At 37.3% G+C, this 16,465-nt stretch overlaps 2 protein-coding genes across 4 annotated transcripts in view; one reads left to right on the top strand and one right to left on the bottom strand.

Moving 5' to 3' along the window:
* The window catches only part of LOC127528026 (craniofacial development protein 2-like), a 1,148,403-nt gene that overhangs the window by 158,781 nt on the left and 973,157 nt on the right, over positions 1 to 16,465 (top strand). The gene's annotated exons all lie outside the window — the stretch shown is intronic.
* Positions 1 to 16,465, bottom strand: part of LOC114662745 (anoctamin-4) — a 391,274-nt gene that overhangs the window by 260,921 nt on the left and 113,888 nt on the right. For both annotated transcript variants that reach the window (XM_028816398.2, XM_051928521.1), the window contains exons 3-4: positions 10,854 to 10,990; positions 7,942 to 8,100 (exon numbers count right to left, since the gene is read on the bottom strand). In XM_028816398.2, coding sequence (XP_028672231.1) covers positions 7,942 to 8,100; positions 10,854 to 10,990 — 296 coding nt within the window. The remainder of the gene's footprint in view (positions 1 to 7,941; positions 8,101 to 10,853; positions 10,991 to 16,465) is intronic.

Here is a 16,465-nt window from a genome sequence, read left to right as displayed (position 1 = left end):
AGAAGATCCTCGAAGTATTCCTTCCACCGGTCAATAACGTCTACAGTTGAAGTCAGCAGGGCCCCATCTCCACTATACACAGTGTTGGTGGAGCACCGCTTTCCCCTCCTGAGGTGCCTGATGGTTTGCCAGAACCTTCTCGGTGCCAACCAAAAGTCGTTTTCCATGGCTTCCCCAAACTCCTCCCATGCCTGAGTTTTTGCCTCTGCAACAGCCGATGCCGCCACACGCTTGGCCCGCCGGTACCCCTCAGCTGCCTCTGGAGTCCCACTGGTCAACCAGACTCGATAGGACTCTTTCTTCAGCTTGATGGCCTCTCGAACCTTAGGTGTCCACCACCGGGTTCGTGGATTGCTGCCACGAGAGGCACCGACAACCTTGCGGCCACAGCTCCGTTCTGCTGCTTCGACAATGGAGGCTCGGAACATGGCCCATTCAGACTCAATGTCCTTTGCCTCCCTCGGAATGAGGTGGCAGTTAAAGATCTTTCTGACCGGTTCCTCCGCCAGACGTTCCCAGCAGACCCTCATTATTCGTTTGAGTCTGCCTGGTCTGTCCGGCAGCCTCTCCCGCCATCTGATCCAACTTACCACCAGGTGGTGATCAGTTGACAGCTTAGCCCCTCTCTTCACCCGAGTGTCCAAGACATAAGGTCGCAGATCTAATGACATGATTACAAAGTCGATCATCGAGCTGCGACCTTGGGCATCCTAGCGCCAAGTGTACTTATGGACACCCTTATGCTCGAACATGGTGTTCATTATGGACAATCCATGACCAGCACAGAAGTCCAACAACTGAACACCGCTCGAGTTTAGATCAGGGAGGCCGTTCCTCCCAATCACGCCTCTCCAGGTTTCACTGTCGTTGCCAATGTGAGCGTTTAAGTCTCTCAGCAGGACGATAGAGTCCCCAGGAGCTGCACCTCGCAGCGCCTCTTCCAGGGACTCCAAGAAGGCTGGGTACTCTGAACTGCTGTTCGGTGCATAAGCGCAAACAACAGTCAGAGTCCTTCCCCCAGCTCAAAGGCGTAGGGAAACAACCCTCTCGTTCAACGGGGAGAACCCCAACATACAGGCCTCGAGCTGGGGGGCCATAAGCAAGCCCACCCCTGCCCGACTCCTCTCACCCACAGCCACTCCAGAGTGGAATAAAGTCCAGCCTCTCTCAAGAGGAATGGTTCCAGAGCCCAGACCATGCATAGAGGTGAGCCCGACTATATCTAGCCGGTACCTCTCAACCTCTCGCACCAGTTCAGGCTCCTTCCCTGCCAGAGAGGTAACATTCCATGTCCCAAAAGACAGTTTCGGCAACCGAGGGTCGGAATGCCAGAGTTCCCGCCTTCGGCTACCACCCATATCACATTGCACCCGACCCCTATGGCCTCTCTTGCAGGTGGTGGGCCCACAAGAGAGCGGAACCACGTTGCTCCTTCGGGCCCTGTGGTCAAAAATCCAGCCACCAGGCGCTCGCCAGTGAGCCCCTCCCCTGGGCCTGGCTCCAGGGTGGGGCCCCGGGTACCCTTTCCCAGGCAAGGGAAACGCCGATCCTTGTTTTAAGTCCATATGGGGTCTCAGGGTCGAGTTAGTCTGGATCATCACCTCAGACCTGTTTGCCCTGGGAAGCCCTACCAGGAGCATGTAGCTCCCGACAACATAGCTCCGAGGATCACTAGACCGCGCAAGCCATTCTGCCGCGACAAGGCCTCGATCCGAGAAGGGCATTCTGGACCAAAATCTTTAAATGCCTTTCAGGCAGCCTTGGTGTCACAATCCCTCCTAACCCATTAACAGCTGTGTCTGGTGTACTCCCAGACAGGCTTAAAGTGGAGAAGGACAAACAAACTGTAATTGCCTTTACTTCACTATTAGCACATATACTTATCTTGCTCAACTGGAAGAATTGTAGCCCACCTCTTTTAAGTCAGTGGGCAACTAATGTTATATACTATTTGAAATTGGAAAAAATCAAATTCTAACTTAGAGGATCTATTCAAAACTTTTTAAAAACCGGATCTAATCAATAACATTTTAGAATAAGCTTTTATATTGGGGAAAAGGAGTCTCTTCCCTCTTTTCAACTCTTAAACTGTTACTCTGGGTCTTGGCCTTCCTCTCTTTCTTTTGGGTGGTGGCTGAATTGAATTTAGTCTTGTTAAGTTTGACTTGTTTGTATGGATTGTTACTTGCTTTTAACAAATTCAATGAAAAAAAGAAAAGAGAAGGGTGTTTTCCGATGTCCTGGTTAAATTGCCCTCCACGACCTTGTCGCTCTGGACCAAGAATCATCTCCTGTCCCAGATTGGTTTAATGTCCCTCTCACCTATTTATCACCTAATAGCTAATGTGTGGTGAGTGTACTGGTGCAGGAATGGATGCTACACATTGGTAGTAGCTAAAGTGACATTCCACTGTCTATGTAAAAGTGCTTTGAGTAGGTTAGAAAAGTGTTATATAAATATAAACATAATAGATACATAGATATATAGATAGATAATTTTATTCATCTTAATGAAAACATGTCTTACAGCATTAATACATTAATATACTCAAGAAGAAACTGGTATGATAAATGAATAAATACAGTACATAAATAAATAAATACATTCTTGCAGAGGCTCTCATTTGTTTTAGTAACATTTAGGATTTCTCAACAAGCAAAACTGACCTGACTAAATTTACACATAATGTAAATTAGTGTGATCTTGTTATGCTTCAACTGAATAAGCGGCAATGCAAAAATAGTGGATCACTTTTTTTTGAATGGTAGTCTTTAATGTGTACAATATTCCCTTTGTGGGGAGGATTTACAATGGGGTCTGTCAGTATACAGTATTGTCTTATGCACAAGTTTCCTCATTTACAGTACAATGTGTCAGAAACTCTTTCTGATCCAGGTAGCAGATGACACCATGAGTGAGCAGATCCTTTCTTAGAAGAGACAATCTGGACTTTGTTAACAGAGCTTACTTTGCCATGTGTCAGGAGCTTTTCAGTTAAGAGTGAAACCAAAAGCAGAAAACCATTTGTGCCAAAAATCTATGAGCATAAAATGCTACAATATCCTTGTACATTTAAAGATAGATAGATAGATAGTACTTTATTTGTCCAAACAAGAAATTTAGTAAAGATATCTCTACAGTAAATTAAGATATACTTGCTTTTATTAGATAAAAAAACATATTCTCATCCTCCATCTTACTGCATAAGCATATGCCAAAGGTAGCTGAGATTATGTGGTTATCTAATGGGCAGAAAATAAAAAAACACTTTTTTACTTTTTAAAATAGACCTTAACATATATATTCTGTTCTGTGATGGATTGGCGCCCTGTGCTGAGTTTGTTCCTGCATTGCACCCTATGCTGGCTGGGATAGGTTCCATCATAAAATCCACAACCCTGCTCTGGATTAAGTGGGTTTGAAAAGGACATGACATGACATATGTATTACTTGACCAAAACAAATGTTTACAATGTTTGGAACGCAAAAACACATTTTTCCTGTCTTGTTCAAGTATATTGTATTTAATATGTTTCAATCCTGTAAACATATTGAAGCAAATTTAGACCCCAGTTGACCTTCGGCAAATGGCAGATAAAAGTAGCCATATTGGACAAATCATTTACAAAACTGGTAATTACTCATTATGTGTTTAACTGAAATCTCATACAAAATTCAGTCACCTTCATCAATCTATCAGAAAAGTCTAATACAACCATGCATTTAGAATGCCATAATTTGCAAGTGATTACTTTGACATAAAACATCTGGTAACATTACAAAGCCACTGTCAAACAAACAGAGTCCACCATTTGATTATAACAGATGTATTCAAAAGGGAAATTCAAGACCATTGCTAGACATCCATTACACCAAATTCTATTCAAGATATGACCATAAGAGGCTCCTAGATTTACAACTTGACTTTCTTGCTTGTCCCATGACAACTGCAAAATATGTAATATTTTCTGTTTAAAAAAATGTGTTTAACAAAAAAGAAAAGATTTGCATAATCCCAGTGTGTCAACTGACAAAAATGTATTTTAGGCTATATCTATGTACAATTAAAAAAAAGCTGCTTTTCTCAACATTTTAAAATTTTACATAGCCTAATAAATAGTAAATTCTAGGTTAGTATATGTTGGATTTCTACCTGTATGACTATGTTTACTTTTTTCCCAAAAGATGTCTCTGATTTATATTTCAGTAGTATTTAGGCCAGAAAGTGACCAGAAGACCAGCGTCATGTGAAATAAATCATGGGGTCAATCCATGACACTCATCTAGAATTGTGGATGGCTCCAGATGATGAAGAGCAAGAAGAACCTAGCTGTATACCATAAGACTTTCTGGTTAAAAAAAAGCCCTTGAATAAGGCAAACAAAGAATAAATGCCTTAGGCTGAAAGATGTCCTACCAACAAGCAAGCAAGATGAAAATGAATGATAGTTTTGGCCTGCTCTGTTACCCTGAGTACTACAAGATTGAAGTCATGTGGCAACTAAAGCTATGTTTGACAGCTATAGTTGAACAATATATGGATCTTTAAACAATGCACTGATGAAAGACACTCAAGATATTTTAGAAGTGAAAACTTTGAAATGCTGGATTTTCAAATGGCCAAGCCCAAATATACACCAAAACTGCATATACTGTAAGTGCTGTACCAAACACTAAAGAGAAGGTCAGATATTCTCCAAGAATGATGTGTGAAACTGATAACATTTTAGAGGAAATGGGAAATTCAGGTTTAAGCTGCTAAAAGAACTCAGTACCACTAAATTAAGAAGTTCATTTACTTGTTTATAGATAGACTTGAATAACACCAGGAAGACCAAGCATTTACAAAAATAGTACTTTTTTTCCAAAAAGAAAACAAAGTGTGGGAGAAGTGCACAAAATTACAAAGTTAACAAAAAACCGGGGACACCTAATGCCACTCTGTGTCCCCCTGAAACAGATCTTAAGACCCTGCCTGCATGGTGGGGTGGCTTGCGTACTTGTCCATTCACAATGTACACAGAAGCAGTCCCCCTCTCACCAAGTTCATCTCCCAATCTAGACTTACACTGTGTCTGGTCATTGTAATGAGGTTTTTTTTCTTGACAATTTTTGCATGGGCACAACTAAATAGTTTACAGCCACTATACTCATTGCTGCTCATGGGACATGGAGTTCAGGTTTTATATTGAATCAGTTTGTCGTGCATATTTAAGATGGTGCTGTGCTATACCTGAGTATGGGACTGAAGATTCAACCTTTTTTATCCCAAGTGTTTTTTTGCATTAAGGGGTCAGAGAAAGAATAGACCAGGGACTGAGTATTTTGATATTGATTTATTTTGGCTAAAGTTTGTAGTTTTGGTGCTGTTTTTGATATTCGACCAATGCTTATTCAACAACTATTCTTTGTCTCTTCCTTTCAAACTATCTTCATTTCCAGTCCCTTTAATTGAATCACTTTTTGGCTTTACTTTTTCTACAGTGGTAACAGTCTGAACTGTCTTTTATTTCTTTCCTAAGGAAACGTATGGCCAGCCCAATGTCAGGAGCCCTCTTTTACAACCTAGACACAAGAACTTAGTCAAGTGGCTCCAAGTGGCACTGCACCATTGAACTCTAACCTGCTGTTAAAAGTACCAGGATTTTAAGGCAGACTCCATGCTAGCATCTGTAAAAACGAAGCACATTCTTAGTCTGTCATTTCCTAGACTGTACATGACCACAAACTATGCGGCAGATTCTCTACTGCTCTCTTGTTAGATTCCACTTTTAAAAAGGTACAAACACTCATTTCTCAATTTTAGGAACATGTGTTGCCCCATAATTATGTGGCGGTGTTGCATTCTTCTGCATCCTGTTGTTGCTCTGCTCTCCTTCATAACAGACAGTAAGGTATATTGGTATGTTTCTGTTTGTCTCCCCACTAACAACCTTGGGAAACATTAAATGCTCCTGGCTAAGTCCTGTCTTACTTTGACAAGTACTGATGTCCCTGCTATAGCTTTCCTAAGAAATGTAGCACACACTGTATAAAGAGCATGCTGTCTCTTAACAGTCTCTGTCCTAATTACGACAAAGGCATAAGCAGCATTATTACTGTGGCTCATTCTCCGTCTAGGAGGTCTTGAATGCAATTTTTGGTTTCTCTGTGCTAAATTGGTGGCGTGCTTGCTTCTGGCCATTCTGTGCTAGCTAGCCACTTCTTCAAATTATCCTAAATGACATTATATGAAACGGATAAAATAGAAGAAAAAACTAGTCTAAAAAATAATTAACAATATTTCTTATAAAAATTGGTGGCTGCTTAAATTAATTTTTATTTCGCCTAAATTAACTTTCCTAAACTGCCTTTTTTGTATAAGCTGCAAAAAAAAAAATGAAATTAACCAGAACTTTATATTCTTTGCCAGCTTGACCTCAGCAATACAACAAATACTTGTAGTGAACTTGTGAATGAAGTCTGTTTATTGGGTACTCTGAACACGCTCTGGTTGCACACTGTAAGTAAAAAAGGGTCATACCCTGTTTTCCAAAAAGGTAGGAGACCTTTGAGGACCTCTTTGCTCTTTGACTAAAATGAGGTACATCACACTAGTAAGCTGCATTTCATAATTTTCTTTGTCACCAAAGAAGAGCTTGTAATTAGTTCTTTTAATTTAATTTATATAAATTGGTAGTAGTGGTAATATAATGTTTGCTTCTCCATTAATCACATGCACCTTGGACAATGCAAGAAAAGTTCAGTGGTCTGCTTTTTCAAAAAGAATATTTTCACTTATCAAAAACTAAGCAGAATAACATTTCATCCCACAACTCTATTCCTACTTTTTCTTTCCACAGAGACCATACAGTATAATTAGTCCCATATTTGCACTTTTAATGCATGTGTCAATTATCAAAAAAAAAAAAAACAGGAAACCAACAGGGACACTCTGAAGAAAACTGCAGAAATTCAGCTTGACATGGAGCTAATTGCACACAGTTGATAAAAATCTGGGCACTAGCTATGACTGATCAAAACCTATTAAATTATGCACACTGCATAATATTTTTAAGACAATATGGTCCTGTGCAAGTACTCCATATTCTTTGGTTTCTCTGTCGCTAGCATTTTTTAAAATATTTGAGTTAAGGACTTTAAAATGCTTTGTTTTATCAAATCTTTAGAATGTAGAATTAAAGGTAAATGAAAAGACAAAAAATGCATATTTAGAAAGTAGTGACTACCACACCAATTTTGTAAGATGACCACATCAAAGTATTGTTAATCCAAATATAAAAAAGTTTCATAAATGCAATTGATCTTAAAAAATTAACAAATAACAGCCTTTATTGAAAAACAAACTGATTTTTGATGACTGACTCCATAGTCCTTCTGAATGACAGCTAAATTCACATGGCAAAAAAAGGTAAAGGTACTTGAATGGGTTGGTTTGTAAAATCATTTGTCGTTGGAATTCTGTGTGTGAATAATGGAATTGCCATAATGACCCACATGTCTCTGACACAAAGTTTAATAAAATGGACCAAATGGTGATGAGTTGTATTTGATAAGTGAAATTTAATTCCCACCTTTGAAAGATCTTTATATAGAGAATACAGGACAGAATGGTTCCAGCTCAGTATGTAAATTTTTGAGTTATCTCTGTTGAATTATAATCTAAAGTCAATAAATGCCTGTTGTGTATATAACCATAGGACTCAATGGAGGACATTTGTCTCAAAATGAATGGGAAAGCTTTATATTTTGTCAAAATGTATCTTAGACTACATGACCTCTCTATATCATCTATTTTTCCTGGATTATTATACAGTAGATTCAATTTAACTATAATGTGATTCTCATTAAGACAAGCCAAAGAGAAAAAGGAAGAATAAGAAAAGTATGGAAGACTTCAACAAGTAAACTGAGAAAATACTGCTCTTAGGCATTAGTACCTCTTTCTCCATTTGCAATCCTTCTGCTCGGATATTTCTTTCAAAAATCTCTCTTTTTTCTGTTTGTAGGTTGGACTTTCTGTAAACAAGAATATAATCAATCCGGCACAATCCATCCCTGAAAAACAGACCACTTGATTTGTTCTTCTCTTTTGTTCCCTGTATTAACAAAAAAGAGAAGAATAGTATTGTAAAGGATCCAGGCAAATGATACTAAGAAATACAATATTATAAATACAGACAATACACATAAGGTAATAAACGTATTAAATGACATTCTTGCTTAACACTAAAGCTAAACAACCAAATAAAGTCATACTGTATGTTTGTCTTGCTATTATTTTTGTTATAATAAGTACTTTAATATTTTAAAACAAGTTGTATTGAAATAATGTGGATCCATTAATAAGTATAAAGGATACATAATTACTTAATACTGTACATAATACTGACAGCGCAGTGGCGCAGTGATAGCACTGCACTGCTGTCTTACAACATGCATGTTTTCCCCATCACATGCATTTCTTCTGGGTTCTCTGGTTTCATCCTATAGCCCAACATGCAGGTTAGGTGAAATGTCACTGCTAAATTTATCCTTGTGTGTTTGTTCACCCTGGCTTACTATCCAGATGTTGACCCTGTTTTGTACCCTGTGATTCCTGGTATTGGCCCAGCTGGCCTTCAACACAGCCTTGGATAAGTGGGTTAGGAAGATGGATGGATAGATTTATATAATTAATATTACTGTGGTTTTTATATTTGTGCTGCAATTTCCTTTACTCATACGGAACCTGCGGCCCAAATTCCAGTACAACCACTGTATATGCAGAATATTCACATTGTTGCTCTGGCTGCATCACCACTCCCAAATACTTGTTGTTTAGACTAATTGGTTAAGTTCAATATAGAAGTCCCATCAGTCTTGGCATTTAAATCAATCCCAAAACTTGTTACTTTAGCATAGCATACTCTTCTTAGCATTTTTTACTGAGACTGTTTTATACCATTCTCTTATCTTTTCTGTTAATTTTAGCAAATGTTTGCCTTTTGCCATTACCAAAATCTTTCAGTTTTCATTTTTCTTCTTTTTGGTTTCCATAGTTGGCCTTGAGTAGCCCTGTAATGAAACTGCTAGGTGTTTTCAAACACTTTCTGTCACAGTACAGAATAGTACTTTTCAGAATGTGACTAACTTAGAACAAGTACAGTATATACTCTATTTCTGTATTTTTTTATACGTACTGTATGTGTTTGTGTATTTACTTCAAGATGTTTCTGTCCTTAGAGTTTCAATCTTTTCTTTTTCTTCACACTATATTTATGATTATTTGCACTGCACTGGCCTCATATGTGGAATGACATTATCAGCTACTATATCAAGAATCAATGGAATTGAACTGAAAAAAACTGGTATCAGTGAGAGCCTGTGTGCGAGTGAGAATATCCTGATATGGACTGATGACTCAAGTAGTGTTGGCTGCTACCTTGTGCCCAGTTCTGCTGAGATTCCCAGCAACACTGTGTTGGAATAAGCAGGTTCAAAATAAAGAATAGTATTATTTAGAGATAAAATTATCACGAACCTTTTACAAAATATTATTTATCTTCACAATCTCATATATTAAAATATAATAACTATTTCAAAGTAATGTTGTTTAGTATTTAATAAGAATGTGCACTTTTTTGGTTTTAGCTTATGATTAAAACATTAAGAAATGAATAATGAAACCATTAAAACTACATTAATTTATAAGTACTCTATCATATAATACCTACTTTAAAAAATACATTTTTGCCAAGCCTCTATGGAACAGTTCAGCTGAAGACAGCTTTATGGGGAGTTATTTAAAAACTATATCTGATACAATATGTAAATAGCTTAAGCAGGTTCAGGTAATACTTTATTTATATAAAACGTTTATGAACTATACAATGATCTCCTTATTCTCTTTTTATTCTTCACATATATAATAAAAGAAGATTTCTTCCAAAAAAGTTGCACGGATGTGGCTTTTGCAATGTCTTGTCAAGTTGAAACTGTGGGAATAGTTCCCAGGTAATTAAATTAGTTAGAAAGACTGCATTATGAAATTGGGCGGAGTGGTGGCTCTGAGGTTAGGGATCTGCACTGGCAATCGGAAGGTTGCCAGTTCGAATCCCGTAAATGCCAAAAGGGATTCTGCTCTGTTGTGCCCTTCAGCAAGGCCCTTAACCTGCAATTGCTGAGCGCTTTGAGTAGTGAGAAAAGCGCTATATAAATTCAAACAATTAATTATTAAATATAATTTTATATTAAAATGAGAAGCAGCAAGATAACTAACTGATGTTTATTGTTATTTTAACATAGACATAACAGTAAAAAAGGAAAACTTGTTTCTCTAAAAGTTGCTTTATAAATGAATAGTGCAGTCTGCATAGGCTTATAAACACATGCGAACAAGTGCTAAAAAAATGAGAAAATCCCAAAAGCAGCTGGAGAAAATAACCCTGAAAAGTTATTTCAATATTTCTGCACTAGAAGAATGGACTAGGAAATGGTCAAATATACAAAAATGACAGCGTTTGAGAATGAAAGCCAACTGAAAATATGTGTAATTCTTAAATGTCCAAAGACGATGCCACTGTTAGAGCCTGTAACATGAAGGTAGATAAAGGGAACTCAAATTAAATTTTAAAATCTACCATGGCATCAGTATGCCACAAACATTAAAAAAGATATCTCAAATGAATTAGTACAGTTAGTAGGTACTATAGATATTCAAGGAGCTAAATTCTAATATTGTGTATACCCAAACCTTCTTTAGCTACAGTATATATCACAACATAAGAAACAGAGGCTACACTCTGGTAATTGTGTGACTAGAGAATATAAATTAATTATTAGAGAATATGGGCATAATTTTAACACTTACATCTGCTGTTGCATCCAGTCGACTTGCATCATCAGAGGTACTTGTGAGATTTCCTGGATGGAGTAGGGAATCATCATCCTTGGATGGGCTGTTTACAGCTTCTGTTTCGTCAAAAAATATGTTTACGTCCTTTGTACCTGCAAAACACAAATAAAAAAAGAACAGATTAGTAGACATTATTAATATTCACTGTACGCAATAGACTTTTGCTGACTCCCACTCAACAATTACTTGCTGAAAGTGAACTTTATTTAATAAAAATGAGGCTTTTTAGTATTATTTTAAATGAAATACTCTGATCCACAGGTGCATTACAAAAGTTCACTGGAAAATGAAGGTTTTGCTTCTTGGACATTTTTGAGTGTATTTTATTAATTTTGGCTTGCTAATCACAAAAATTACTTTTACATTTTCTTATCAATTACTGCCTATTTTTGTGATTTCTTCTCATATTATAAATACGCATACAACTACAACTGGAACACCTAAAAATAGTGACACTGCCATTAGAAACAAAGCTTGGATGTACAAAGTATTGTTGTTTCATTTGCAAAGGACAGACATGCTAAAGGGTCACATTACATTAGAAAAATCTAGCCACTGCAAAAGCATTTGGTTCCACAGCAAAAAAACGTGTGCACACTATTAGACCTAACAACAATATTTTTGCATCCTCTTCATGAAAAATGTCACGAAAGCAAAAGACAAAGAAGGTAGATTTTAATATATTAGACAGATGTTTCCACGAATAACTGATGCTAAGACTCACAAAGGTATTTTTGTAGGTCCACAAATCAGATACGTTATCAAAGACAAGTGGTTTAAAAATCTGGTAGTGGCATGAGGGGAAATCGAATGGAAGGATTTCAAGGATGTAATTGAAAAGATTCTTGGCAACTATATAGAACTAAACTACTTCCATCTGGCTGACAGCATGCTTCAAGCATACAAAACCATGACGTGCAATATGTCACTAAAGATTCATTTTCTGCATTCACGCTTAGACTTGTTTCCTGCTGATCTTGTTGCCGTCAATAATGAACACAATAAAAGGTTTCACTTTGTTGGACACTGAAACGAGAAGCATCCACTGAGGAGTACAATCAAAAATTAGCAGTACAATAATTTTAGCTTAAATGAACTAATGCAATATGTCAGTATCATTAAGCGATTTAACTCACTAAATTCAATAAAAGTTAATTTCATGTTACTCCACATTTCTACATGAAATAGTTAATCTGAAATTATATTTGTGTTCAGCTTGAAGCTGTCTATCATAATTACCAAAATTTCCAAGAAAGCAAAACATTTGAAAAAATGTGTTGTCTAGTGTTATTTCCAATTTATATTAATGATTTTAGTGAGTCGCTTGATTCATAATGGATTTTTACAATGCCTGTTTATAATTTTTTTATTCTGTCAATTTTGTTATAGAATTATGATTAAGCACCAATCATGAAAGAAAAGCTAAATTAGAATAAGACAGAAGTTCATTAGAGGACACTTTGGAATTGAATTTTGTGGGGTTTTTTTTGCTCAGTGCAGCTTGAGGTATAAGGGAAATACTACAGCTTGAAGGAAGTTGTCACAACATGTCATTTTAATTGGAATAGTTAAAATAAAATTCACTTATTTATTATCATCAATTGTCATTCACATACTGTAAATGACTAATTGCGGCCAGAAGTGTATTATTTCTCATTATATATATCAATAGATATAAATTAAAATTTGTGTGCCTGTTCCTTCCATTTACTCATACATTTGCAGAGCCCAGTTATCACGTTCAGCATAGGAGTCTGTGCCAACATCATCAGGTGCTACCACACCAGGAGAGGTCACAAGTCCATCACAGGGCACACTTGTATATGCCCAGCTTCTTCTACACCTGAACAACTACAACCTATCAATTAATCTAGCTTTTAATATATTTAAGATGTTAAAGTAAAACCAGAGTATCCAGAGAAAAACTGAGAAACACATGGGATAAAAGCTTCTGTAAAAAGTGTGTTGCTTGCACAACACTCAGAACATAAGATATCCATCAAAAGTTTCACTAACTATTACTTTAAGGCATTTTTCTAAGCCATAACAGCAGGTGATTCTTCTAAAAGTTCATCTATGGATAATTCATTGTTAAATGAAAGTGCCTATTATCTGGCTTAACTCTAACTCACTGTGTGTATCCCTTTCTTTCAACTTGGGAGCACGTTAAAGTATTATTTTTGAGTTTCTGCGATGTGGCAACAATTATGTGCAGCTAAGCACAGTATCTTACCTTATTATTTTTTTTATTATTTTTATTATCTTTGTGCTGAATCCTTAGCATTACTGTGGTATCAGAAAACTAAAGTGTCATCATGATTTTCATGGAACACAAAATTCAAAATATCATCATGAATACCACTTTGCGGCATAGGATGCCACATTAATTCTGATATATGAACTCCAACTCTTAAACTGGGAATAAGTTTAGGATGCTTCATAAATACTCCTTATGCCATGCTTTGAGTTAGGCTGTCAGTGCAATTCATACAAATAATTCTGTAACACCTGAAATACTGGCTCACCACATTTAAACTCAAAAAACAGGATGCAGAAAGACTGAGAAAAAAATCTTACTTTAAATTCTAACTGCATTGCTTATCTTCTTATATAATACACTACTGCGGCTGTCCATTTATCTTTCCAAGATTTTAAATCACCTGTAGCTCGCAAGCCATTTGAACTATTGACTTGAAATTTGGTACAAATATACTGTACTACGTGACGTCTACTATCCGCTTTCAGGGCGGTGATTGACCTTCAAGGTTATTCCTCTTTTTATTTTTATTTTATTGTAGAATCAACTCTCAGCAGTGGCCAGCATGGTGGCCATGCAGCATATGCATACGGCGCCGTCCTCATCCCTACCACCTTCGCCATCACTTCCCCTACCTCTTCATATCTTAAATCATTATTCAGGGAGATTGAAGACTTAAGTGCCAGCTTAAGTGAAAAATTAAGGAAAACATACTAAGTAATTACTACAACACAAACACTAGCTTAATCAGTTTTAACATGAAAAGATGTCGACAGAGAAGAAAAGAAGCGGGCTGCTAGGGTGGAGAAAAGAAGAGCTGCTCAGGAAGCAGCAAGTGCATCAACCTCTGAGCAAACAAATGCTAAACATACAGAGAAAGAGTACGAAAACTATGAATGCTCAAGTCAAGTGTATTCACTGCACGTTATTGTACAGTGCGCCGTTACTGGTACCTTATATTGCCAACTTTCAAAATGACTGCCCTGAAATTTAGAATGATGTTACATTCAGGGAGCATGCACGCTGACATTGGTTGTGCATTGTGGTGCACAGATATCATAATGATGTCATTAACATGTAAATATGAACACATGTAAATATAAACTATATATCACATCCATGCACATGCAATTTTCTATGCCACTGTGCTACATAGGAAACCAGACTTTTCATAATTTAACTACTGTAAACATCATCTTTATCATTAACAAACCTCTTTTGTTTTTCCTTTTTTTATAGCAAAGATGACCTTGTTCAACAATGTGTTTGGTAATTATATGCTTTTTACTTCCCCTACACATACCTTAAACATACATAATGCATATGTACTCTATATAGAGAACATATTATGATGTGATCAAATTTTTGACTAATATTTTAGGCATTGATGAACATGTTTTGACCACTTTCAAAATTTTGACTATCTGTGCGCATGTGTGTCTATTGTTAGGATGTGAGCCTGTAAACACAGTTCTTGAATGAATCCTTTAATCCAAATAAAATCTGGAACAATTATTACTTTTTTAAAAATATACTATAATGATGCCCTCTAAACAGTTTCAAGTTTTAAAACTGAAAAGTATTAGGGTGTGTTTAAGTACATAATTGTTATTGTAAGCAAAGTGCAGAAGCAGTTAACAAAGGTTACACATCTTGGATTAGACAGCAAGCTCAGCCTCTGTATATTAGTTATAAAACATGGCATAATGACAAACTGACCTGCAACAAAGTAGACTTTAATACATGCACAGGAGCGCGATAGTATAGTGTTTAATATTGATGCCTAATGGATCTAGAATTCTGAGTTTGAATCCTGTCTCCACTAGTATCTGAGTTGAGTTTACATACAGTATTTTCCCTGTGCCTGCATTGATTTCTTCTCCAGGTACTATTTTTCCTTGCACATCATAAAGACAAATTGAAATTGATACCCTGTTCATGTGAGCGGATCCTGTGATGAACTGTTGCCTATGTCAAGGCTTTTTTCCTGCTGAATGCTGCCATGATAGGTCCTGCACACCACACAACACTGAATTTAATTAAATAGGTTTGAATATGTAAAGGTATGTCTTATGATACCATATAAAAGCAAACTATGAACATAATATTGGATCACTTTATAAATAATACCGGTATTTTAAGTTATACAAATACATGTAGTTTTGGACCTGTAATCCCAAAGTGGATTACACCGGTTAGATTATGGATGAAAGAGGCACCTTAAAATTGACAACATTATACTAGTTTTCTCAGCTAGTGATTATGTGCTGACACCTATTGACCTGGAGGATATGTAAGCCTTTTGTCAGTTCCCCGTGCCCATAATTTTTGTACAGTATCAGAGTCACCCAGTATTTGATGTGCTGTCTGTTCTCAAGCAACCTGGGGCTCTTCTACCTTCCTTTCTTTCAATCTTTCTTATCTTTCTGATAGCACTGAAAGTTTCTCTTACTAGACCTTACTGTTGAGATTGTGCTCATCAGCATCCTTCCTCCATCTCTCCTCTCATACAGAAATACACTGTAGCAACAGAAAACTACCCTTTGGAGGTGTTTCTTGAAACCTCAATCAACTTTCTGCAGCACTAGTGGAACTCATACTCTTAGGAATATCCTGTTAGTCAGGCAAAGTTCTTCAATATTATCATATAATACCATCCATCCATCCACTATCCAACCCACTATATCCTAACTACAGCGTCACGGGGGTCTGCTGGAGCCAATCCCAGCCAACACAGGGCGCAAGGCAGGAAACAAACCCTGGGCAGGGCGCGCACACACACACACCCACACACCAAGCACACACTAGGGACAATTTAGGATCTCCAATGCACCTAAACTGCATGTCTTTGGACTGTGGGAGAAAACTGGAGCACCCAGAGGAAACCCATGCAGACACGGAGAGAATATGCAAACTCCACGCAGGGAGGACCCCGGAAGCGAACCCGGGTCTCCTAACTGCAAGGCAGCAGCACTACCCACTGCACCACCATGCCACCCCATATAATACCAAGTGTTCATTTATTGAACCTGTCTATCATAACTCTGGTCTACGAGGAGCCAAAATGTATCCAAGCAGCACTGGGTGCAAAGCAGAAACAAACCTTGAAAGAAAAGCCAGGTCAGTGCTGGGCACACTCATGGACACACCTATACTCATTCATACTAGCCAAATTTAAAGTTGTTAATCAAGTGACCATAGTCCCTAGAGAAAATGTTTGAGTGGTACTAAGTAGTAGAGCCGTCTAGAGGCCTGACAGTCAAAATAATGGTTTTGAAGCATTCATATTGTGCAAAACACAATTTAGATG

This window comes from Erpetoichthys calabaricus, chromosome 1 (genome assembly GCF_900747795.2).
Source record: "Erpetoichthys calabaricus chromosome 1, fErpCal1.3, whole genome shotgun sequence".
NCBI lineage: Eukaryota > Metazoa > Chordata > Cladistia > Polypteriformes > Polypteridae > Erpetoichthys > Erpetoichthys calabaricus.
The sequence above is the reverse complement of the archived record's forward strand: the minus strand, read 5'-3'. Positions and strand labels throughout refer to the sequence as shown.